This window comes from Peromyscus californicus, unplaced genomic scaffold (genome assembly GCF_007827085.1).
Source record: "Peromyscus californicus insignis strain IS unplaced genomic scaffold, ASM782708v3 Scaffold_14__1_contigs__length_90479793_seg_2, whole genome shotgun sequence".
Classification (NCBI taxonomy): Eukaryota; Metazoa; Chordata; class Mammalia; order Rodentia; family Cricetidae; genus Peromyscus; species Peromyscus californicus.
Window position 1 is genome coordinate 72,834,421 of NW_026294436.1, and position 24,258 is coordinate 72,858,678.

The window sequence follows — 24,258 nt, forward strand, 5'->3', positions numbered from 1 at the left end:
TTTCCAAAAATGTTATTCATTTTTAGACTTGTCAGAGGCATTCTTTGGGAATCTTTCTTTGAAAATCTTAATGACCAAAGCCATTAATAAGGAATTAACTCTGAGTTTCTTTATTTTTTTAAATTAGCTTAAATAACAGGTTTCCTTACAACTGTTTCATGTGTACTTAATTTGGGTTGACCTTCCATCTACCTCTTCATCTCTCCCCACACCCCTACTGAAATACATGTTTTAAAGAGAAAGGTGGTGGTGTGATATAGTAAAGTTCCCAAATCAGAAAAGAAAAAGAAAATTGCCAGAAGCAACCCCTGAAAATAGCAACATTTTAACAAAATAATAATTAAAAAAGTAAGTGACACAGGCTGCCTCCTCCCTAAGCCGAAATAAACTCATAAAGTTGTAGACGTGGGTGCAGAGCACATGATCAGCCTGCCACTGCCTTGAACTGTGCCAGCCTAGGAAATCAGAATTTAAGAATGGTGTTAGGCACAGGGACTCTACATGGCTGGAAATAGTAGACAGATTGTGTGATCAGGTTCTCCACAGACCACTGGGGTCTTATACACTCAGAAGAACAGTCCTGGGATTGCCTCTTGCAAATCCATGTGGCCTTTAGGCTCTCTACATATCCCGGAAAAAAAGGAAGCAGAAGAGAGTTGTCCAAACAATCTGCAGAAATGAAGAGAAGATTCGCTGAGGCTGGAGCTGCCAGCAGCCGGGTAGAAACCAGGGTTCCTACTGGCAGTCAAATCAAATGTAGTAACAACTCAGCGGCTCCCTGCTGCTAGCTGACAGCATGGTGTCACACACTGGGACAAACAACCACTTAAACACTGATTGCACAGAATTGCCCTTTCCGCCAGCACCTCCCACCTTACAGGAAAATGGGCAAAGAAGAAAGCCATTTCTAGGAACACACCAAGAACCTAGCTGCCCACTCCAACGTCATATGGTCACTGTTCTGTCCTGGACCAGCTAGTCTTCCCTGAATGTGGTTGCTACAGCTTCCCCGAGATAGGGCGAGTTTGCGTAAAGATTCTCTGTTAATATACATATGCGCACTGTGTCCTACTGAGTCCAGCACTGACAAGTCTGGGGTCTAAACAGGCCCAGAGAACCCTGCTGTAGTAGACGGTTCCTTTAAAAAAATCAAGTATTTTGAATGACAGATAAGATTTAGAAATGATCCTTTCCACGCTAGTGTTTGGACCTTTGGATGTGACAAATGGCACAGGAGTCCCTCTGATCAGAACCCTGCTCTTTGATGGCTTCTCGTGCCCTGCCTGATGCAGAATAAATCCCTTTGTGCAAAGCCCATAGGCTGCAGAACAAATCCATAGTCACTTCCATGGCCTGGATTAAATGGAGATGTGGACTCGGTTACTTGGTTTTGCCTGCACGTGGGGCTTGTGTGTTGAGCTCCATCATCTCTTTGAATCAGCCAGCTCAAGGAGCTGCTTTAGACATGGGCAGAGTCTCCAAATGAATAATTAACTGACCCCTCCCCTCCCCTGGGCTTCAGCTGGACCACACCTGATACCAACTGAGTATCCCCCTAACTTAGTCTGCAGTCACAATAGCCCCCAAACCAGCTGCTTTTTTTTACATCCAGATGTTGACTTGCAGACTAAGCTATCACCTTAAAAGTATAAATAGAGTTTAAGCACCGTCCAGCAGATGTGATATCCCATCTCAAGTCATGTTGCAAATCTCCCTGAGTACAGAAGTTTTCTATGTGCTTAAAGCAACCATTTTTTTTTTTTTAAAGATTCCTACTCAGCATTCAGATTGTCTTGTTAGCACAATTCACCCGTTTTGGGGTAGATTTGGGTCCCCCCTCTAAGTATCTAGTCTGTCTCCCTGGAGGCAGCTGCTCTGTGGGTAATTGTAACTGCTTTTGCAAAATATTTTATTAATGAGCAAAGGGTGACTTCCACTTACAGGCACTCCTGATAGAATTCTTATTCCCTGTTTCATTGTTTCCAAAAGACTAGGAAGGGCCATTCAGGCAGCCAGAGCTTTCATTGAGCTGGGTTTGATTTGTGAACTCCACCACTGGAGTGTGTATGTGTAGCATCTATATTCTATTGTCATTTGTAAAGATCAGGGTACAGACTTCCTGTGAGTGGAGCGTCTGTTTGTTTCTTCTCCAGCGAGAAACGTGAGAAGGGCTTCATTTAGCTGTCAGTCCCCTGTTGTGCCGACTTCTCTGCCATGTACTCCTTGACTGCTGGAAGACAGAATTGTCTAAACAGGAGCAAACTTTATTGATCCATATTTCTGTGTGAAAGACCGGAGATTTGTAGAAGCAGTCTGCTCTTTCTTTGCTGAAGACTGGCTACAAAGGGGGTCTGCTCATGGTGTAGTAAATCTCTAAGACCGAGCAAATGTTAGGTTCAGTCCATCATAAGCTTCATTCTGATGATTTATCTTCGGTAGTTTTTGCACTCTGAGAACCTTCATTTTTAGTGATAGTCCCCACCCAATGCCCAGGGCTGTTTCACGCTCTCTGGGCTGGTGACCCTATTCACCCTGGGATACTCCTACCCACATGGGTTGACAGCAGGGGCACTCTGTTCTAAAGCCCTTCTGCTCCTTGGTCTGTGGGTTCCCAGGAGACTAACTTGTGTAAAATAAAAATTATTCCTTGAGATGAAATGATTGTTTTCCAATGTGTACTGCATACTGAGTGCCTGATTTGGCACGTTGAAAGTTTCTTTAAGATCCACAGGTATCATGTCTCTGGGCAGCTTCGAGGACATAGTTAATTAAGCTGCATTAAGAACAAATACATACACTTGTTAAAACACTTAATTTGCCTCAATAGTATTGACTACATGGCAGAAGTTTGTTTAAACTAAATGGTATTTCCCCCTACTATGTTCCAATACTTGAATGCCATTCTGTATAATAGTTAATAGCCACCATCAGTTAAATATCGTGTTAGTTATAAAGTAATGTCATAAGAATTGATTTGGATTTGGCAGTGGAAGAAAGTGCTACCTTCAAAGCCTAGGTTGATGATCATTAAGCTGGAGTTTTAAGCAGAATCGTGGTTCATATAAACTGTATATTTCATAGACTTAAAGCTTACTCCATGTTACATGAGTGCCCATTATATTACAGAAAATCTTAGACAGTTAATTATGCAAAACTTCGTGTATACAATTACCCAGCATTATTATACATTTAACAGTTTTATTGATTTGCTCACTCACTGTATCTAGGAGCTATAAAGAAGAGATGCTCACCCCCAGGTTTGAAACAAGTCCAAGAAAACAAGCTAAAGATAAATCACACTGCTCAGCACATCTTAGTCAGATCAAATCCTTAAATATGGAAACCATTGATGGTCTTAACATATGACATGGGGTGACATCACAGAGCCTTTCCATTCCTCATCCATGACACTCATCAACCAGGAAACAGGATAAATCACTGGGCAGTATGGAAGCAACAGGGGTTTACTACAGCAAAAGCAGTCTGGAGCTCAGCACGAGCTGGTGATGGTGCAGGCCTGTAATCTCCACGTGGAAAGAGCAGAGGCAGTGGAATCAGGGGTTGAAGGCTAGCCTCAACTACACAGGAAGTTCAGGGTCAGCATGCACTACATGAGACCTTGTCCTGAAAAATAAAATTAAGGGACTGGAGAGATAGCTCAGCTGAGAAAGCTTTCAGTCCCCACGTTTGACCACAACTGTCTGTTACTCCAGTTCCTGGGGATTCTCCAGCTCTCTTCTGGCCTCTGTGAGCCCCAGGCCTGGATGTGGTAAATATACATACATGCAGGCAAAACATTCATACCTGTAAAAAAATTTAAAAATTGATCTTGAAAATTAACAACTGAATAAATAGACAACCTAAGTCACAACAAGGTGATCCGTGGTGGTGTTTGGCTCCAAGGTGTGGAAAAATGGACGTGGGTGTTTCTACAGCCATCTCTACATATTTATCACATGCCCAGCTCTTGTGAGGTTGAGTGATCTTCTTACTGCATCACCCCTGCCTTTGGGGGTGAAAAGGAGAAAAGGGCCCCTCTCCATCTTCCTTTGTTCTAGGTCTTGCAGCAAGAAGTCAGAGTCCTCTGGGTGGGGCTTTGAATGTTAGAAGATAACCTGAGACTCAGGGGTCCCTTAGCCTTAAACCAGGAGCACTGATGAACTCAGTGTAGGGGAAGAGTGAGGAAGACTTGAATGTGAGGGTTGGTTATGTTGTCCTGCTTGAAGTGACAGTTCACAGAGGAGGCACCATCCAGACAGGAGCTGAAGCCTCACTTCGTGTGCTCTCAAGTCTCTTCTCCCTAACTTTGGGTATTTGGGGAGACCCTTGCCGAGATGGGAGAGCTTCCCACTCAGATAGGAACAGGACCCGGTAGTTTTTCCTGGGGGGCTCTGTCCGTATCCCCAACCTACACAGCCAGGTCACTTTCTTGGGGTGGACTAAGTTAGAGTCTTCTGGACCAAATGCACAAGCACCTCTCTCAAAGAAGCTGCATTACTGAGTGATTGTGATCTAATCGTGTTACACAGAAATCTATGCTAGTGAATTGGCTGCCCTTTGTACAATTAGACACTCATGCTTGTGCGTGCATGTGTATGTCGACCCTGTGTTTTAGTCTTTCTGAGCATCTGGGTCAGGCTTTATGATTCTTCATTTACAATCAGTGATCTCCTCCTATGAGGTTAACCAGGCAGACCTGAAGATCTTTTCTATTAAAAGAAAAACCTCTTTCTCATCCTTCCCCAACTAAGCCAGTGTACCTTAATGCAATGATGGTATGTTAGCCACAGCAGTTGTCAAAGCAGCGTATTACTGTGAAGCCATAATGACACCCTGTCTCTCCAAAGTAGTCATGTTTTCTCAAATCACACGTTGCACCGTTGATTTCTGGCATGACACTTCACTCGGCTGCTCTCCCCTTCTTCAGCATCTCCAGTCTCTCACAATAGCAGCTGGTGCCCATTTCCTTACTAAGTGATTCACATTTTGCCACTTTCCAGAGTGCAATTAGTTGAGGGGGTGGGGTGGGGACCACATTGCGGAGTCTTGGTTGAAGTTGTAACTCAGGCTGCCAGGGGAGCCAAACTGGGGTCACTGGCTCTGCAACCTGTCCCTGGAGGGGATGCGGCCTTAGACTAGGGGCTTCTTCTAAAAGCATTGATGAAAAATAACTAGAGGCTACTGAGAGCATGATTTTTCTTTTAAACGAAAGTACTTAAATATTTCCTCTGATGAGTTCTGAAGGTAGAAAACTGACCAGTCCCTGTCTGTTCAGGCCTACTTTGAGTACGTGACAGTTCCATGACAGCCATGTCACCCTCCTTTCTGATCCTGAAATCCTGTGAATCTTTTGTAAGTGTGCCCCATTTCTGGCTTCTGGGTCCTCATGCACACACGCTGGAGAGATGTTTTTAAAACATTTTGAATTTTAATGATGACAGGTACCTATTTAGACCCTCCAGGAGCTCACAGAAGAAACAGAGTGCTGACATCATCAAGCAACCCTTATTTAGCTTTGGAATTTGTTTGCCACTGGTATCCATATAGGAAAAGTTTCAGGCCTTGCCTGAGTGTGATAATCAAGAGAGGACAGGGAGACTGCTACACACAGTTTCCTCTAAGACATATGAACTTTGTTTTCCTTTTGAGACATCTTGGATGCATAGCCCAGAATGGCTTCCAACTCCTGTTCTCCTGCCTCAACTCTCAACTTCAGAGATTGCAGGATTGTGAACCTTTTTTATTTGTTTTGTTTTTAGGTTTTTTTTTTCTTTTATAGGATTAGAAAATATACTCCTTTTGTGCAAAATTAGCTTGGTAAAATATAGCTGTTTTCCTGTCATCCCACATTAGGAATACTGAGGGCCTGAGTAGATCACAGTCCCAGGCCAGGCTGGGCTAAATCACAAGACCCTGTTTCAAAACAAACACAAAGGAAAATAAGACATAGGTGTGTTAAGAACTCATATTTGGCCGGGAGGTGGTGGTGCCGCACACCTTTAATCCCAGCACTCGGGAGGCAGAGCCAGGCAGATCTCTAGTTCGAGGCCAGCCTGGTCTGCTGAGCAAGATCCAGGAAAGGCACAAAGCTACACAGAGAAACCCTGTCTCTGAAAAACCAAAAAAAAAAAAGAACTCATATTTGGGGCTAGGGAGATGGATCAGGAGTAAAGGCATTTGCAGAGGAACATTAACAATCCGAATTTTCTCTCTAGAACCTGAACTGTAAAACCAGCAAGCTGTCCTCAGACCTTACACACATGCCATGTCATGCACACACATATGCATGCATAAATGTAATACATTAAAAACTCCTTGTTGGGGGCTGGAGAGATGGGTCAGCAGTTATGTGCACTCTTGCAGAGGCCCGGGGTTCAGTTCTCAGCACCTGCATGGTGGCTCACAACTGTGTAACTCCAGTTGCAGGGGATCTGACACCTACTTCTGAAGGCTGCAAGCCCTGAGCATGTGCATGCACCACATCATGCATGTGCACAAAACACTCAGACTTACAAAAAATTAACAAATACTTAGAAAAGAACTCATGTTTTGAGGAATTAGCTAAAAGTAAGTAATATTACTGAAAATTTTTGTTTATTAGCATTTAACAAACCAAAGTGTTTTCCAAGCTTGGATCCCTTCTTTGAAATGTAGACCACCCTGCATGTCGATATAGAAGTGTGAAGACTCAAACTGGTGGCCCTTCATTCAAGCTTACATAGTACCTGTATTGCTAGAAACAATTAGCTTGATAATTATAATATAAATTGAATGTTAACTCACAAATTGTTGTCTTGTTTCCCCTACAGCAACAACTTTAATTGATCATTTCCTTTTTTCCACGTTTTCTCTCTCACTCTGCACAAATGTTCACTATAGTTAATCAAACAGTGCATTTACTAAGAAGTTTGGTTTTCCTCACCTTTAATACCTAGCACCAAAATAATTTATATAATCATTTACACAATCTAATTAATATGCAAATAATTAGGAATATAATATGCTTTATATAATTATAAGCGATATAAAATATATAATAATAACTTGCAGACCCCTAGGCATGACTGAGAAGTATTTCTATGTGGAGGCATGATAATCAGAATTGCTTGAGAGCATGCATGTCTTAAGCGGTATGGCAAATATTTCTTTAAGTCTTTACGTTTCAGGAAGGTTGTTAAATTCCACAAACTTTGTCCCTTTTATACAAATGTCATTGTCACTAAAAAAAAAGACCAGTTCTGAGAATTGAACCCAGAACCTTATGAACGCTAGCTAGGCGGGCCTCTACCCCTGAGCTCAAAAGTGTTCTTGATAATTCCTCTCTACTTCCTTCACGGGGTTTTTGAAAGCTGTCTCTCCTTGTCCTTTTCTTTTCACCTAAAATAATAAAATAAACGTAAACTGTATTGAAGCTTTAAAGTAAATATTACCTACACATTTTGACACATGTTATTTCTATTCATAATTCTTAACTAAATTTAGACCTTTTTTTTATTAATCCAATGTGACCTAAAATTTCTGCATTAACAGCATAATGTGGAATTGGGCTTATTCACTTTGGCTACAGATAAAGCCATCATCCTGAAAACGGTTCTTTCTGACAAAAAGGTGTTCTTTTGAAATAAAGTCTTATTCAGTACATTCCTCTTAGAGTTAATGTGAATTTTAGTGCCTCTAATTTTAGATTGGAGTGAAGTCTAGAATAAAACCCACCAGCTGACAATTGAATTTATAGATAGTTGTGAATATTTCAGGCTTGAATAATAGAGCTGTAGAGTTTCAGAGACCAGGAGCTGGAGAATTAAGACTGGCTGTGGTTTCAGGTTATAATGCAATGGCGTCTAGGAAGTGTTCGCTGTAATGAGCTCAGCTGTGATTAGTAGACAACTGTGTTCTTTGGGGGATTCTGTTTGGGCGTCACTCAACAGGGCAGATCAGCAGCCAGGGTGGGGGCCTCCTGTTACCTTTCCATTACAGCTGAACAGTGGAGGAATTAGCTAAGAAGCCAAAGCAGAAGGTCTCTGTGTGTATACCTTCTGTACCTGCTGGACTCTGTGTGTACCCTTGTCTCCTGGTCTCTGTGTGTACATCTGTCCCCTGCTGGTCTCTGTGTATACACATCTGTCCCCTGCTGGTCTCTGTGTGTACCTCTGTCCCTGCTGGTCTCTGTGTATACCTCTGTCCCTGCTGGTCTCTGTGTGTACATCTGTCCCTGCTAGTCTCTGTGTACACCTCTGTCCCTGCTGGTCTCTGTGTGTACCTCTGTCCCTGCTGGTCTCTGTGTATACACCTCTGTCCCTGCTGGTCTCTGTGTGTACATCTGTCCCTGCTGGTCTCTGTGTGTACCTCTGTCCCTGCTGGTCTCTGTGTACCTCTGTCCCTGCTGGTCTCTGTGTATACACCTCTGTCCCTGCTGGTCTCTGTGTATACACCTCTGTCCCTGCTGGTCTCTGTGTGTACACCTCTGTCCCTGCTGGTCTCTGTGTGTACATCTGTCCCTGCTGGTCTCTGTGTATACACCTCTGTCCCTGCTGGTCTCTGTGTGTACCTCTGTCCCTGCTGGTCTCTGTGTATACACCTCTGTCCCTGCTGGTCTCTGTGCGTACACCTCTGTCCCTGCTGGTCTCTGTGTATACACCTCTGTCCCTGCTGGTCTCTGTGCGTACACCTCTGTCCCTGCTGGTCTCTGTGCATACCTTCTCTACCCTGTCTGGCTCAGCTATTTTTATTTATGTATTTAGTTGTACTGGGTTTGGCCTCATGGCCTCATGCAAGTAACCTTCCTCAACTACATCCTCAACAGTTTTATGTGTGTCTTTTGTGTTTTTTATTAATGTGAGAGACTGTGTGTGTGTGTGTGTGTGTGTTCATGCAAGTATACACGTGTTTACAGGTGCCTACACGTGTAGGGCCTGCGTGGTAAACCAGAACACATCCTTGGTTGTTCATTCTTAGGTGCTGTCCACTTTTTTTTTTTTACTTGTTTTGCTTCCCTCCTCCTTCTCTTTCTTGTCCTTCTCTTTTTTCATTCATTCTTTCTTTTTTTTTTTTTTAATTTTGAGACAGAGTCTCTCACTCACCTGGACTGTGGCAAGTAGGTTAGGATGCTGGCTATTGAGACCCAGCACCCACCTCTCTCGGCGTCCTCAGGCCTGGGCATACAGATGCAGGTCACCAGTGCCCAGCACTTTTTTTAAAGGTGGATTCTGGGATTGAATTGAGGTAGCACTGTCTCCGCAGGCCTTGGATTCTTGTTTTTTGAGACAGCTCTGAGTTGCGTATGCTGGCCTTAAACTCACTGTTTATAGTTTGTAGTCCAAACAAGTATTGAATTTGTGGGGCCCTTATTGTAATCTTGCCAGCAGATAGGGTTACAGGTATGTGCCCTAGGGCCCAGGGAAGTATATTTTAAAGACTTTTAAACTAAAAATAATGAATGACATGTATATTGCAGGGCAGGTTATATACACATGGGTGTAGTGTCTGTAGAGGTCAGAAGAAGGTCTGTAGGATCCATTGGAGCCAGAGAGAGATACAGACAGTTGTGAGTCACCTGTTGTGGGTTCTGTGAACCAAATTAATGTTCTTTTGCAATAGTACCACATGCCCTTAACCACTGAGCTATCTGTCCAGCTTCTCAATTATGTTGTAGAATATAAGTAAGCATTATTGAAAGTTCTGTTGGCTTTTAGACATTTCTGCTCCAAAGTTTGGAATGAGATGTGAGTTCAAACCACAGTTCTAATTCCTGTCTATATAACCTTCATTATACTTCAGAACATCTGATGCTTAATTTCTTAAAGGTAAGCCCCTCCTAGGCATGCACGTGTGCGCGCACACACAAACACAAACACATACACACACACATACACACACACAAGACAAATGTGTCAGATATTAAATGAGGTAGTGTTTATGTTCACCTCAGTGTCTGGCGCACCCATAAGCCTTTGATTAACGACAATCTTATACATAGTTCCACTAGGCAAAAGTTATTAATTAAGGGCACAGTTTATGTTGGAAAAGAACCACATACAACCTACAGTGCAAATCCAGCTTGTCTGCTTTCGTTTGTGACTTGAGTGACCAGATTTCATTCAGAAGATCCTGTCCCTGTTCCAGGAGCTTCCTTGGCAGCAACGCCCCCTGAACCCCCTTCTAGCTTCCAGGTTACCGTAAAGTATGGACTGAGGTTTTGAACGAGACAGCTGGCTAAAGTCTCCTCATTTTTCATGGATAGATCTGAACAACGCGCCTTTGACATGTACACTTAGCAAATAGCTGTCCCATAAATGGCATGTTAATTTCTGGCCCCGTTCCTTAAACTAGTAGATGACAAATTTTAGAAGTCAAGGAGAAATACAAAAACGAAAACAAACAACAACAACAACAACAACAAAAACAAAAAAAGCAGCAACAACAAAACAACAAAGGGGACAAAGATGAGGGACCGTGAAGTTTAGAGGCACTGGCTGGAGAAGAGGCGGTGTGTTTGTGATGGGGCAGCTCAGACCGTGCCCCACAGCAGGAGTGCTTAGGAGGAGGGAAAAAAAGAAAATTCTCCAGGGTGTGTGTGTGTGTGTGTGTGTGTGTGTGTGTGTGTGTGTGTGTGTACGCACGTGTGTGCCTGCGCGCACAGTGAAGGAGTTAATGGCCATAGTTGTGAGAGAAGAGAAGGGGAGAGAACATCTATGCTTTAGTAGTCTAATAACTTCTAACCAGTAGCCTGAGATCATAACGTATATGCGAGCAGTCCAGTCACTCTAAGGGAGTAAGTGAAGGGGCAACGTAAGAGTTTTAAATTAAAAGGAAGTCGCAGGGCTGCTGTAAGTCGAGCCGCTGCCAACCCGCTTTCTTTCTTGAGGAGAACGCTCAGCCCCGAGTGCAGGCAGGGGGACAGGGAGAAAAATCTATTAATTACAATGCTCATTAGCAGTGACGGGGACAAGCAGATGCAGGAGGGAGAGAAGCTGTCGCCAGGGCTGGCAAGGGGGATAGTTTTTCTCTCCCTGGTTCTTGGGAAGGGAAGGCAAGGGGGCCTCGGGGGGCTTTTTCCTCCTTTCAGCACATGGTGATATGGCTTGGCTTCAGGGAGCAGGGAAGTTCCCACAGGGAAATGTATTCGAGGAAGAGGCAAATCCCTGCCTTTGTGCTTTGTTCATGAGACTGCCACTTAGAAGAGTGAGGTGGACATTTCTGATAGGAAATTCCTCAGTATCCTCCCTTTATTTAAAAGGAATTGAAACAATGGGGGAAGGGAGACATGAAGGAGGGCATGAAATTTGTTCGGTGATAAAATATCATTAGATTTATAGTGGAAGTGATAATTGCATCCATTCCGTTATACTGTGACTACTCCCCCAAATCCTAGAGAATGACCATCACACAGTGGGATCCCCATAAATCAACTTTCCACTGGGAAGCAATTATCTAAGTCCCTTTCTCAACTGTCACCTCTTCATAGTGGCTACTGGGGTTCTCAGAGACTTGCCTAAGAGGAGTTTTACACCATGATGAGGCAGAAAGCCAAGAGGACCAATTACGTCTTTGCATCTAATTACCTTTATAGAAATCTACCCACTTATGGGGCCAACGGAGAGAGTGGGGGTGATGTGTTTCTTTTAGGTTAGAGAAATAGTTTGTCAGGTTAGGCACCTCATCCCAGAGCTTTCATAAGGTCTGATGTTAAGGGGGAGTCAAGGAGAGGACCATCATAAATCTCATTTTTCTAAAACGATGAGATACTTTCCTGTGCTACAGCACAGGATGTCTCAGATTTCCTGACTCATAGGTACTGTAGAATTCAAGCAGAATTTTTTAGAGCCATCTTTCAAGAATTCTCTTTCTCTTTCCCTCTCCCTGAGGCATGTGTGTATGCACGGGCATATGTGCGCGCACACACACACACACACACACACACACACACACACACAAACACACACATACACACACACATGCTCGCACTCACACAAATTATTTACTAATCAGTGTTGTCAATCTTTCACTAAGTTGTGTGAAACTGGTGAGTTGGTGCTTAGAAACCATCATTACAGAGCCTGAGAATATCTGCGCTGGCTGCAAAAGAAAAGTTGGATTCTGTTGAGGATAAAATGAATCCAGCATCTGGATGTGGAGTGGAACATAGAGTGGAGATAAATGCAATTTGAGGAATGACAGGGACTTTGCAAATCACCACAGCGCTGTTGATAAATTTAGAATCTGGAGAGCCGGGGTAGCATTGACAGTGGTTCTTCAAGAGAAAGATAAAATAAAAGCTACCAGACCCTTTAGAGCATTTGTTTATGGCCTGTCTGGGAGCTTTGATGTAACCCTGTCATGCCCTTATGCTGATTACCTTCTTGTAGAACAAGAGGTATTGACTGGAGAGTGAATGATGGGTCGTCCCAGCCCTTAGGAAGCACTCTTAAAGAGCAATGCCTTTAACATCCCAATACCCAATACCGCTGCTCTCTTTCTCCCCTTTCTTTATCTTCCCCTCTCTGCCATGTCTTTGTGTCTACATCTTTGGGACTGTTTAACATTCTCTCTCTTTCTTTCTCTTTTTCTCCTTGTCTCCCCCTCATTCTCAGGCTTCTCTGCAGAATGTCAAACAAAGATCGACACATTGATTCCAGCTGTTCGTCCTTCATCAAGACGGAACCCTCCAGCCCAGCCTCCCTGACGGACAGCGTCAACCACCACAGCCCTGGTGGTTCTTCCGACGCCAGTGGGAGTTACAGTTCAACCATGAATGGCCATCAGAACGGACTGGACTCGCCACCTCTCTACCCCTCTGCTCCTATCCTGGGAGGTAGCGGGCCTGTCCGGAAACTGTATGATGACTGCTCCAGCACCATCGTTGAGGATCCCCAGACCAAGTGTGAATATATGCTCAACTCCATGCCCAAGAGACTGTGCTTAGTGTGTGGCGACATTGCCTCTGGCTACCACTATGGGGTGGCATCATGTGAAGCCTGCAAGGCATTCTTCAAGAGGACGATTCAAGGTGAGTGCCTACCCCATCCAACTCTATTTCTCTTCTCTGGTGCTAATTCTCCTATTTCATGCCATGCACACCAATAATACCATTTAGAAAACACAACTACATGGAGTTATGGAATAACCACTTTCCAGGTGTACACCACACACACCCCTGTTTCACTACGGAGCTCTCTGTAGGCAATGATAATGAAGGAGTTTCAGAGAGCATGGTAGGTCTGCAAAACAGCTGAGCAGTGCACACAAGTTTCATAGTGCTGTTCATCACATTGCTTTTCTCATAGATTTGAGGAAGTGTTGAGTATTGAGACCAATGCTTCTGTATTATGCTTCTATATTAAAATCCCTTGGTGATCTCACTAACATGTAGATTACTGTGTTCTCTCTCCAGACCTATGGTGGTGCCTGAGAATTTACATTCCTCAGAAATTGCCAAGGATATGATCCTGGCAGTCCAAGGGTCACAGCTTGAGAACTGCCACTCTAGACATATTTATCATGAATTCCACGTCTTTTCCTTGTAGTTGGGTATATGTTACCCATGTTTACTAATGAATTTATATAAAAATTATGCCAAGGAAATTGCATTTAAGTATAAAACATTTCTCCAAACAAATGCCAGTGATGTATAACCAAACCTTTATAAATCTCTAGATTTAGAAATAACATGCTTATTTCCTATGCAAAATGTAGAATGATTGAAATTTGTACCTGTTCCTTTAAACTAGTCACATACAAATATAGAACTCAGCACACACACACATACACACACACACACACACACACACATATGTGTGTATATATCCCTTGTGACACACTTTTGACGTTCATGAGGGGAAGAAAGACTAATTATATATGAAGGGTCTAAAGCACACCAATTATTCTGCTCATGGTATATACATGCATGCTTGTGCACACACACAGGGGGTTGATAGGTAAAGATAGATAGATAGATAGATAGATAAATAGATAGATAGATAGATAGAATATATAGCTGACAGATCTATAGATAGATGATAGATAGGTAGGTAGATAGATAGATAGATAGATAGATAGATAGATAGATAGATAGATGATAGATAGAGGCAGACAGGTAGACAGACAGACAGACAAATAGATGATACGTTTACATTGGGGTTGAACTCCAGGTCTTCTGTATGCACTCTACCACTGAGCCACATCCCAGCCCCTAATATATGTATGTTCAACAGCTAGTCATATACACAAAGTCTGACTTTTCACGTATCTATACTTACCAAGCTTTTCTGATTATTGGAATTTTCCTGGAAATGATGTTCTTAGATATTTCTCCCAGAGCCTGAGCCCCTAAGTTCTGTATTAATTTGTCTTGGCTATGACCAAGGCTAGGGAGGATTTTTGTCAGTTCCCAAGTGATCCCTAGCATGAAGTCAAGGTGATGAGTCAGTGTACTGTGCTGTGTTAATGTACCAGTAGTCCTCCAAGTGTGTTGGATGGACTGGAACTGTCAGCATCACTAGCAAATGCAAACCCTAGGCCTCCTCCTAGACTAACTCAGAAGAGTCTCTGGTGTGAGCCTGGCAAGCTAGAAGCCACAGTCTTCTAGGTGCTGAGGTTGGAGAATGCTACCCTGAATCACACTGATGCCGATTTACCAATGGCATCCTACCAGGTATTGGAAGGCCCTTTCTGGAACATAAGTCAAATCAGGTTATTCAGAACCTTAAGGGCCATGATCATCTGCTGGTATTTATAAATAAGAGACATGTCCCTTGCTAAGCACTAATACTTTTTACATATTTTTTTGCACCTCTTCTGTGCATGTGGAGTAGCTCCCCATCCTTGCTTTTTGTTGTGTTTGACATTGGGTGCTGGGGATGGAAGCCAAGCCCCTTGCATGCTGAGTACAGGCTCTGCCTTGGACCACTCCCCTCCCCTTTTCGTTTACATTCTTTCTTGCTACTTCCTCGTCTGTGGCTGAGAACACAGGGTTTACGGACAGCACACAAAGATGATGCTGAATGTAAGCTCATTTCTAGACTCATCGTTACCATGCCTGAAACCCTAGGTTCATACACTGTTCAAGACATCATAGCTCTTATGTAATAGAGCAAATATTTCCATAGGCTCTTGTGATTTAAAGTGAAATATACATCGAAGTTCATGTAGTATATTCATGACTTTATTCAACACTAATAGATGCATCTTCCCATTTTCTGGGTCAGAAGACCGTGCTTTGTTTTTTTCTTGTTAAAATCCTCCAACCCATGGATTTTTTTGTAAATACCCATACCTAGTTGATACAATGCTTAAGGACAGATGTAAGAACAAAGTCACATGTAGAGGTTGAAGATGAGACTCAGTGACCTAGCATGGACTTATCATAGAAAAGTCCCTGGGTTCAATTCTTTAACCACCACCAGAAACAACAACAACAACAACAAATGTAAGAGTATTTATTGCGGCATTTGGCTGAAGTATATCTTCATCCTCTTCACTGATAGTGGCAAAATTTAAGGATGAAACACCCCAAACCTTTGATTTGTTGTAACAGCCATTGGCCAACATTACTATAATCCTAGGATTACAGAGTATATAAAATTCAAATTGTTAGTACTTTTTGTTAAATTTATATAGCCTTTGACCTGACATGAAGATAAATGTTTTGGTATGAATGAACAAATACAGTCTAGGCTGATAAAAACAGTCGACTCTCACAGTACAAACCAGTACCATTTACCAACAAATATTTCCAGAGCCTGCGTGATTCCCATAGTGTGCTGGCTGGAGTTCCATTTCATCTTCTCAGCATCTTTTGCAAATCATTTTTCTCAAGCTTGCGAGTTAAGATGGATTCTTCCTCTACAAGTCTCTTGCATTGTGGAGGCATCAACTTCTTAGAGTAGTGGAGAGGACTGAAGTCTGTTCTTCCCTGTACTTCGTTCAGAGGAAAATACCAATAGTTTTTTGTTTTTTTTTTTTTTGTTTTTTTTTTTTTTTTGGTTTCTTTTGGTTGCTGTTTGGTTTTGGTTTGTTTTTAACAGATTATTACTTTGATGTGAACAAAATAGTTATTGACTGAGCAGCCACTGGCAGAGAGCCATCCATGTTCTGGGTGTGATTATCTTTTAGGATGCCGGCCGTTACCCAAAGCTTAGCAGAGCAAGGCACAGGGTGATTCTTGGCATAGATGCAGAGTGCTGGATCTTCCTCCGCACTGGGGAGAATGAGTTTCAAGGATTTTGAGCAGGAGACAGAGATGTCACTGTCCCGATTAGCACTCTGGTCTTGCCCACCTGGTTGTGCTTGGAGCTGGCAGCTGGGCCACACTCTGTAAGGCTACCCTGCTAGCCGCATCATCAGGGTTCACACTGTGCTGTTCACTTAGCCCCAAAAAGGCAGTGAGGCAAATAAAGGGATTAAATTGTGAAAGTATAATGTAATAATTAGGGCGGTAATTGTAAGGAAGATTGGAACAGACTCACCTTTTTGTGGCCAAACAGTGGTGACTGAACTCCAAAGATGTTGAAAGTAGCCCATGCATATTGCAGTCTCACAAGTCTGTGTTCCTATGAGGAAGGGGCAGAGAGCGACTCTTGGGACTCAGGGCAGCATCTAAGCAAATTATCCTTGACAGGTAGTAGTGTTTCCCTCCCTTCCCTGCGAACTCTTCAGGGAATGAGCAGAGATTACATAACTCCCCTTGAGAACCAGGCCTGCCTACTTCTGTCTTACAGCCCCGATGGCCAGGGCATTATGTAAGTGTGACCTCGGCCTCACCAGAGTCTGGTTCTGGTCGCTGTGACTTCCTAAGAGACAAGTGTATCCAAAGGCTAATCTGTGGGCAGTAATGCCTCTTCAGAATCTTTCTTCTTACTACAATGACTTATTTGGTGGATTTATTTGATTATTGACGTGTAATAAATATGAGTTAGAATGGACAAGAAAACACATCCTATTTTATGGAATAAAATGTAGCCCAACTCTGAAATTGGAAATAAATCTAATTAAAATCTTTAAAGTAAAAACATATTTTCAAAAAGTTCGATCAAATTTTTTTTTTTAAAAAAAGAGGCAACAAAACCAAAACTGGCCATGGTGCTGCATACCTACAACCCCAGTGTCTGGGAAGGCGGAGGCAGGAGGCTGCCTGTTTGAAGGCAGCCTGGCCTCCATAGAAGGAATCCACCCTAAAGAAAAAGACAAAAGGAATGAAAAGGTGGACCAAATAATTCGTGAAGTTGGAATTAAACATATATCAAGGCAAGCTTTGACAAAAGTATTGAGGATTGTTCTTTCAAAGCTGACTATGGTATTTTACTCTTGAAAAGGCAATTAATTATGGATTTCATTGAATGCCAGTTAGAAAGGTGTATTCTATTTATTAATAATTTCCAAGGAACTACTCGATAAGGTCAGAAGTGGGCAAGATTCAAGGCTTTGTTTTTGGGGGGCTTTTTGCTTGATTTTGCGGAGAGCTAGGGAGGCAACCCAGGGACTTATATATCTGAGCTTCTAGCCTCCACTTGCCCACATCCCAGCCATTAAGATGCTGGAATGGTACTTGTAAGGACTTTGACGTTTCTGTCCAATGTCACCCTAACAGTTGACAGGATTGTGATGGCTGCCTGTTCCCCTTGTTATTAATACCTTGGGAAGTCTGACATCATTGCTCTTGTTTTGTTTTTTTTTTCTAATTATACTTTGAGTTGTAATTCATATATAAATGGGGAAGGTTTTTGTTTTTGTTTTTTTATTTTCCTTGTCCCTAGCAATTTTCTTTGGACTTTTTGTTTTCAAAAAGAAAAAATACATAAAACAAATCAATACATTTAACAGAAAACACTTTTATTCCAATATTAGAATAAAGAAAATTGGTTTTATACACAAAGGCCCCCTACCCCCATTTCAAAACAGGAAATTATACATTTAAGAATGTAGGATTTCGCTATAGGATTTGGAGCCGACAGTGCCCAGTGATCAAGTGGTAGAAGGTTTACCGAGCATATGTAAGGCCCTAGCAATGTAGGCTCACTTTCTGTTTACACACATACACACACACACACACACACACACACACACACACACACGCACACATACACACACACATACATACACACACAATACACACACACATACACACACATATACATACATACACACACACACATACACACACACACACATACACACACACATACACACACACACACACACACACACACACACACACACACACACACACACACACCGAAAACAGGAAAAAATTAAACAAGGAAAACAGAATCTTGGAACTTGCCTTAAACACTGAGTTCCCCACTGAGCATGTGGTGTGTGTTTATGGTCCCAGCCCTAGGGAAGCCGAAATGAGATCTTGTGAGTTCAAGACTAGCTTGGGCTACATAGTGGGATCCTGTCGGCAAGAAAAAGTGCTCAGGATGCAGCTCGGGGCAGCACACTTGCCTGGTATGCATTAGGCCCTGCCTTTTATTTCTCATACCTCAAAAATAAATAACTTTGTGGTAGAAAACAAAACAAAGCCACACACATACACAAAAAAGTGTCAAGGTGGGATTTAAGGGCTGCAGAGACAGAGAGCACTATTTGCACAGATTTTAATTTGAACACTGGGGCCTGAGACAGTACTTTGGACTTACAGGTTTTAAACAGCGTTAAAAGTTCAATAAAACAATGAAACAAATTGCATAGAACACAGTCCCTAAGACATATTTACTGTCCCAAGATACTTAATCTCTGCCTGGTCCAGTACTTGTCAAATGTCTGACCAGACCAACAACAACCACAGAAATGACACCCCATATGTGCAAATACGTTAAAGTCATATGTCAAGATTTACTGCTGAATAAAAATGTCCTATTTTCTTACTGGACCAAGCACACTTTCAGTGACTGAGAGGTCCATTCTGTACTTTTCATTTTAAAAATCCTGGAGGGTTTGTGTTCCAAAGTAGTTGTGGAAGATGCATCTATCAGAAACTTACAGTTCAGTTGCTTTCCCATCCTGCCTCTGTCCTACCATCTTGCTCTATTCACAGGTTGAAAGCCTTGCTCAATATCTCCAAGCCCAATAACCTCCTCCAAACATCTGCCCCAGGCACCCCTCACAGATCTCTTAATAGTGTGCACCAACCACGGCGCTTAGTCCCTCCCACTTCCAGAAGGTGGACTTAACAGAGAGCTTGCTCAGACTTGGGCTGGGCTTGTGCCATCTAGCCAGGCTAACTGCGGGTCACATGCACTCAGGATCTGGGCTACAGAGCAGTTGTTTCTTGTTGTCTCCTTGGTACCTTCACAAATTCTTTATAAGAGGGTCTTTCTCCAACGTCCATGACCTCAGGTACAAAGCGCATTGATAGAATCCCAACTTACACCCTGAACATGAAGGTTGGCCTAAGGGCTCCTGAGGAACGGTGCCTAGGCCTGTGTCTGGTGCTGCCAGCTGCTTTTGCGTTGTGAATTATTTTGTGCAACTCTTTGTGGAAGCAGGTCTTGTGGTCCTGGAGGGTCTTGGAGAAATGTATCATTTTTTTTTTTTACCACCATATACAATCATAGTCTTAGACCATTTACAGCAGTAGAGAAAGTAAGAACTCACATACTGAGAGGTGCATCCGATGAGCCTCCAAAGGGATGTGTTAAAGTATCTCCCACTTAAATAGTTCATGGAAAAATAATTATGGAACTTTATAGTAAATGTCAACCTAAAAGCTCAACTATGCTCTATAATTAAAATCCAAAATAATACAGGGATGATGTCTGAGTTAACTTGATGAATCTCTGTGATTATCAGCTTGGAGGCAGAATTGAAGACAGGGGTAATATTTTCAAAAGAATTGTTGTCTGTAATTCACTCGCTTTAACTTAGAACTTGAACTAGTTTTTGTGGTAAGTTTAATTGGCTTTTCCGCTTTTTCTTGCATTTGATGCTAATTCTGCCTAATCAGTTTTGAAATGCATTAATGTTGCAAATTCTAAATTACAGAGGTGATCTCATGCCTACATTACCCCCTTGCTGATCCAGTGTTCATTTTCAGAGTAGGAATATTGCTGACTTCCTCTGCAGCAGGTAGGGATCCATTTCCTGAGGATTGCCTGGACGGTCAGCGGTCAGGGAAGTTGTTCTGTCGTTCAGGTGGTTGAAGGTCACCGGTCAGCAGACTTACCCAGGAATGGACCAAACAGTAGAAGTTAAACTGCTTAGGATGTTAGCTACCTGTGAGCATGTGGGCAGCACCCCTGCTCTGTCCTGCACTGACAGCTTTTATTTATTTATTGAGCCATTTAAAAATGAAAAAGTACTCCAAGCTTGGGTCTTAAGAACACAAGGGCAGGGTTCCACTGGACTTCCTGGTCATAGTTAGGCTGAATTCTCTCTAGACCCAAACACTCTCCTGGCAACTGTGTAGGCGTATTGAGTAATCAGGTTCACGCTGCAGGCTTCCTAGGCAGCTAGTGTATGTGTCCTTTATTTAAGTGGATGTTCAAAATTTAAGTAAATTCATAACATTGATAGTTTTTTTTTAAACTGTCACCTCAGCTTTGTGAATATTTTTGCTTTCTCAAGAATCAGAATTTTCAATGTGTTTGTTTTCTTACTCTTTTAGCCTTGGGTGGACTAGTCACCTGTGAGCATTATGATCCAAGTGTCTGTGTGCATATATGTATGTGTATATGTACATGTGTGTGCATGTATATATGTGTGCATATGTAGATAAACACATGTATATGTACATGTATGTGTTTATGTTCATATGTATGTGTCTATACATAAATATATGTGTGTGTTCATATAGGTACATGCATGTGTGTACATACATGTGTATATATATATACCTGTGTATATATGCACATGTGTGTATACGTTTGTATATACATGTATATGTACCCATGCATGTATGTATGTGTGTTTATACACATGTATATATGTATGGCTAGATGTACACATTTGTGATGGTATATCAACACATACATTAGTATAGTTACATGTAAACATACGTATGCATATTAGCTAGTGACGCATAAAACAGAATGATTACAAATTAAGATAAAGTAATTAATGGTTGATTTAAAATGTTGGCTTTTTGGATTATGTAAAGCCAAAGTGATTATTCTCATAGATTCCATCGTCTATGCAATCTCACTGTGTAGCCAAGGTTGGCCTCAAACTCTTGGTTCTCCTGCCTCAGCCTCTAGAATGTCAAAATTACAGCAGCACCATGTCCCATACATGGACAGTTTTTGATCTAGGACTGGAGAATATAAACTCAATGATCCTCACTACATTTTTACCTCTCTGAATTTAGGAGAGAAACTTCCCATTTCAACCATTTCAACAGAAGGACATCTAGTGTGATTTATGTGTATTTAGGAATGTTGCATACGCACTGTATTTTTGAAAGCCACCTGAGTGTGTGTGTCATTTTGATGTCTGCTTTTTAGAGCATCTGTTCAGTAGATAAGAACTCAGCTGTGCGAGGGTGTGAGGGCTTCAGAGAGGAAATTCTAAGAATCGGCAGTGAAACATTTTCTGGTTTATTTCATTCTGTGGTGTTGAGGACTGAACCCAAGTATCTGGCCCTTCCAGGCAAATGTTGTAGGAAGAACTACCCTCCCAGCTTCAACAAAGCTGTTAGTACCACATTCAAATGCCCAGCTGAATTCACTGTCAAACTAAGCAAACAGAATTAACGTTTTGAGTAATAGAGGTGCAAAATGTCTGGTCCTATGTTCCACCATTGTGTCCCTTCAAGGTGCTTGGAAAGAAGTGAGAGCATATCACAATGTTATATCACATACATTGTTGTTATTTTATTTTTAAAATATCTTGGGGTAGGGATATATATACATACATACATACATATATACATACATACATATATACACATACATATACATATACATACACACACACACACACACACACACACACACACATATATATATATATATATATATATATATATATATATATATATTTCAGTGGTAGAACAGTTCCCTGGGATACACAAAGTTCCACCTCCCATCCCCAGCACTAAAATGAACAGTTATGCAAAGAGCTGGGGATGTGACTCAGTTGGCATTTATGAGGCCCTGGGTCCCATCCCCAGCACCATATAAAAGCCAGGCCTAGCGGCACATGCATGAAATCCCAGCACTTTGAAGGTGGAGGCAAGAGGATCAGAAACTCCTCATCTATGTAGTAATAACCAGGTCAGCTGGAATGTGTTGGACACTGTGTCCAAGACAAAAACACTGGACTGTAATTGCCATGACACAATTGCAATAGCTATAACTGAAAAAACAATAAGCTTTTTAGCCAACTCTGAAAGCATACTTCAGACTTTGTATTTTAAATGAAACTCTAATATTAGTGCCCTTGAAACAGGGCCTATGTTACAGAGCCTAGAAAAAGTAAAGCTGTCATTTATAATAACTTATCTCTACATATGCATATGGGCTCTGGGGATCAAACCCAGGTCTTCAATAAGAGCAGTAGGTGTTCTTAACCACTGAGCTGTTCCTCCAGCCCCTGCCTCAAGCATGCAATCACAACTCACATATCACTCTCTCTTCTTCATTCTCCTGAAACTTTGTTTAACTAAATCTCTGGAAACTCCCTCAGATCAAGTCCTGGGACTAGCAGGAAGCCTGCTTCCTCCCCTAGTAGCTAGTGATCTTAACCCTGTCTCTTCAGACACCCCTGTCTGACGCATTCTCTCACTGGAAGGAAGCCATCTCCCTGCCTTTTGTATTCCAAAGATTTCCCTGGGACTTGCATGTTTTAGTTGGTGCAGTCTACCACCGAAATGGTCCTTCCCAGTCTCAGGAGCTTGTGGGCCACTTTAATTCCTGGCTGTTTTGCAAAGAAGAATTTTTGCCCTGGTGTTGGGACTTCTCAGGAAGTGAAGTGTATCTGATATTTTGCCTACAGTTCCGCTGGCCTTGCCCTCAGCACCTGACACTATAATCAACATTATCTGTTGACTGATGAAGAGGCTGGAGGCTATTCTTTGATTACAAGATAAGCTCAAATAAAAGAACCAGTACCTTTGTTGACATGGTGCTAGTTTTCCTTCTCGCCTCCCTTGACTAGAAGCCAAGTCTGTTAAGAAAAACTTGATTTTTTTGTGGCTTTCAAAAATGCTTGTTTTTATATAATGAGACAATTCTCTTCCTTCAATAAAGCCAAAATTAGCTATAGATAAATGGAGTTGGAATAAATGAGAATGTCCACCTGAACGACCCAGAGAAACAAGAAGTCATGAGAGTAGGGTTGTCTGGAGCTCCTGCTGGTCTGGATGCCTTTCTGATGATTAACGAAGAAGATGTGGGTTAATATGACTCTTCAGACTCAGAAGAAAGCCAACACACTCAGTCAAAAGTCAAAATACAGGGAGGTGGGTATGGTTCAGTGGTAGAGTCCTTGCTTCCTAAAAATGAGGTATTGAGTTCTATCCTGAGCATAGTCAATCAATGGGTTAATCAATCAATCAACAGGAAACAGACAAATTTTGAGGCGTAGGGCAGGGTTGTTTTCTCTTCATGATGAAGCCCAGAGTCATTGTACTGTTTTCTGATTTATTACTTAATAAACTTAGACAGCATCTTAGGAACTAAAGGTTATTAATCGCCTTCTTATGAACTGAATTAATCCACTTTCAGTCCTGGACCTGGCGCTCATTTACAACATTCTAAAAATTTTACCTAAAAGCAAATTCAGTGAAGGATTCTGGTGAAGAACTTTGGTACTTACAGCTGAAGCACATCCATGTACATTTGTGTATTTGGTGCTGGACATTGAATCTAGGCCCTTGCACATTCATGTTCTTCCATGTAGTCTCCCCTCAGTCTCTATAATCAGTAGATAGGATATTAAAACTTAATTTTATCATGGTAAGAAAACATAAATTTGGAACTTTACCCTCTTGTGTCAACTGTGTTCACAAGGCCAAGTAGCAGACCCTTAAAGTTACATCTTGTGACCCTCACACTCTGTGACCTTGACATGGCCTGGGTACATTCAGCTTTCTGTTCCTATGAGTGGACAAACCCAGACACAGAACATAAGCTTAACCAACAGCCAGGAGAACCGTGCAATATTTTTCTTCTGGTGCCAGGGAAAGGAATACAGGGTCTTGTAGTTGGTAGGCAAGTGTTCCACCCCTGAGCTAAATCCCCAGCTTTGGTATTTGTCTCTTGTGGCTGGCCCTGATTTTAATATCCCCAAGGCCCATCCATGACATTTGGTATATTCTAGAAC

The 24,258-nt window shown here is 42.1% G+C and overlaps 1 protein-coding gene across 16 annotated transcripts in view; it reads left to right on the forward strand.

Moving 5' to 3' along the window:
* Nucleotides 1-24,258, forward strand: part of Esrrg (estrogen related receptor gamma) — a 631,549-nt gene that overhangs the window by 440,756 nt on the left and 166,535 nt on the right. For all 16 annotated transcript variants that reach the window (XM_052737972.1, XM_052737973.1, XM_052737964.1 and 13 more), the window contains one exon: nucleotides 12,591-13,006. In XM_052737972.1, coding sequence (XP_052593932.1) covers nucleotides 12,604-13,006 — 403 coding nt within the window. In that variant the 5' untranslated portion in view covers nucleotides 12,591-12,603. The remainder of the gene's footprint in view (nucleotides 1-12,590; nucleotides 13,007-24,258) is intronic.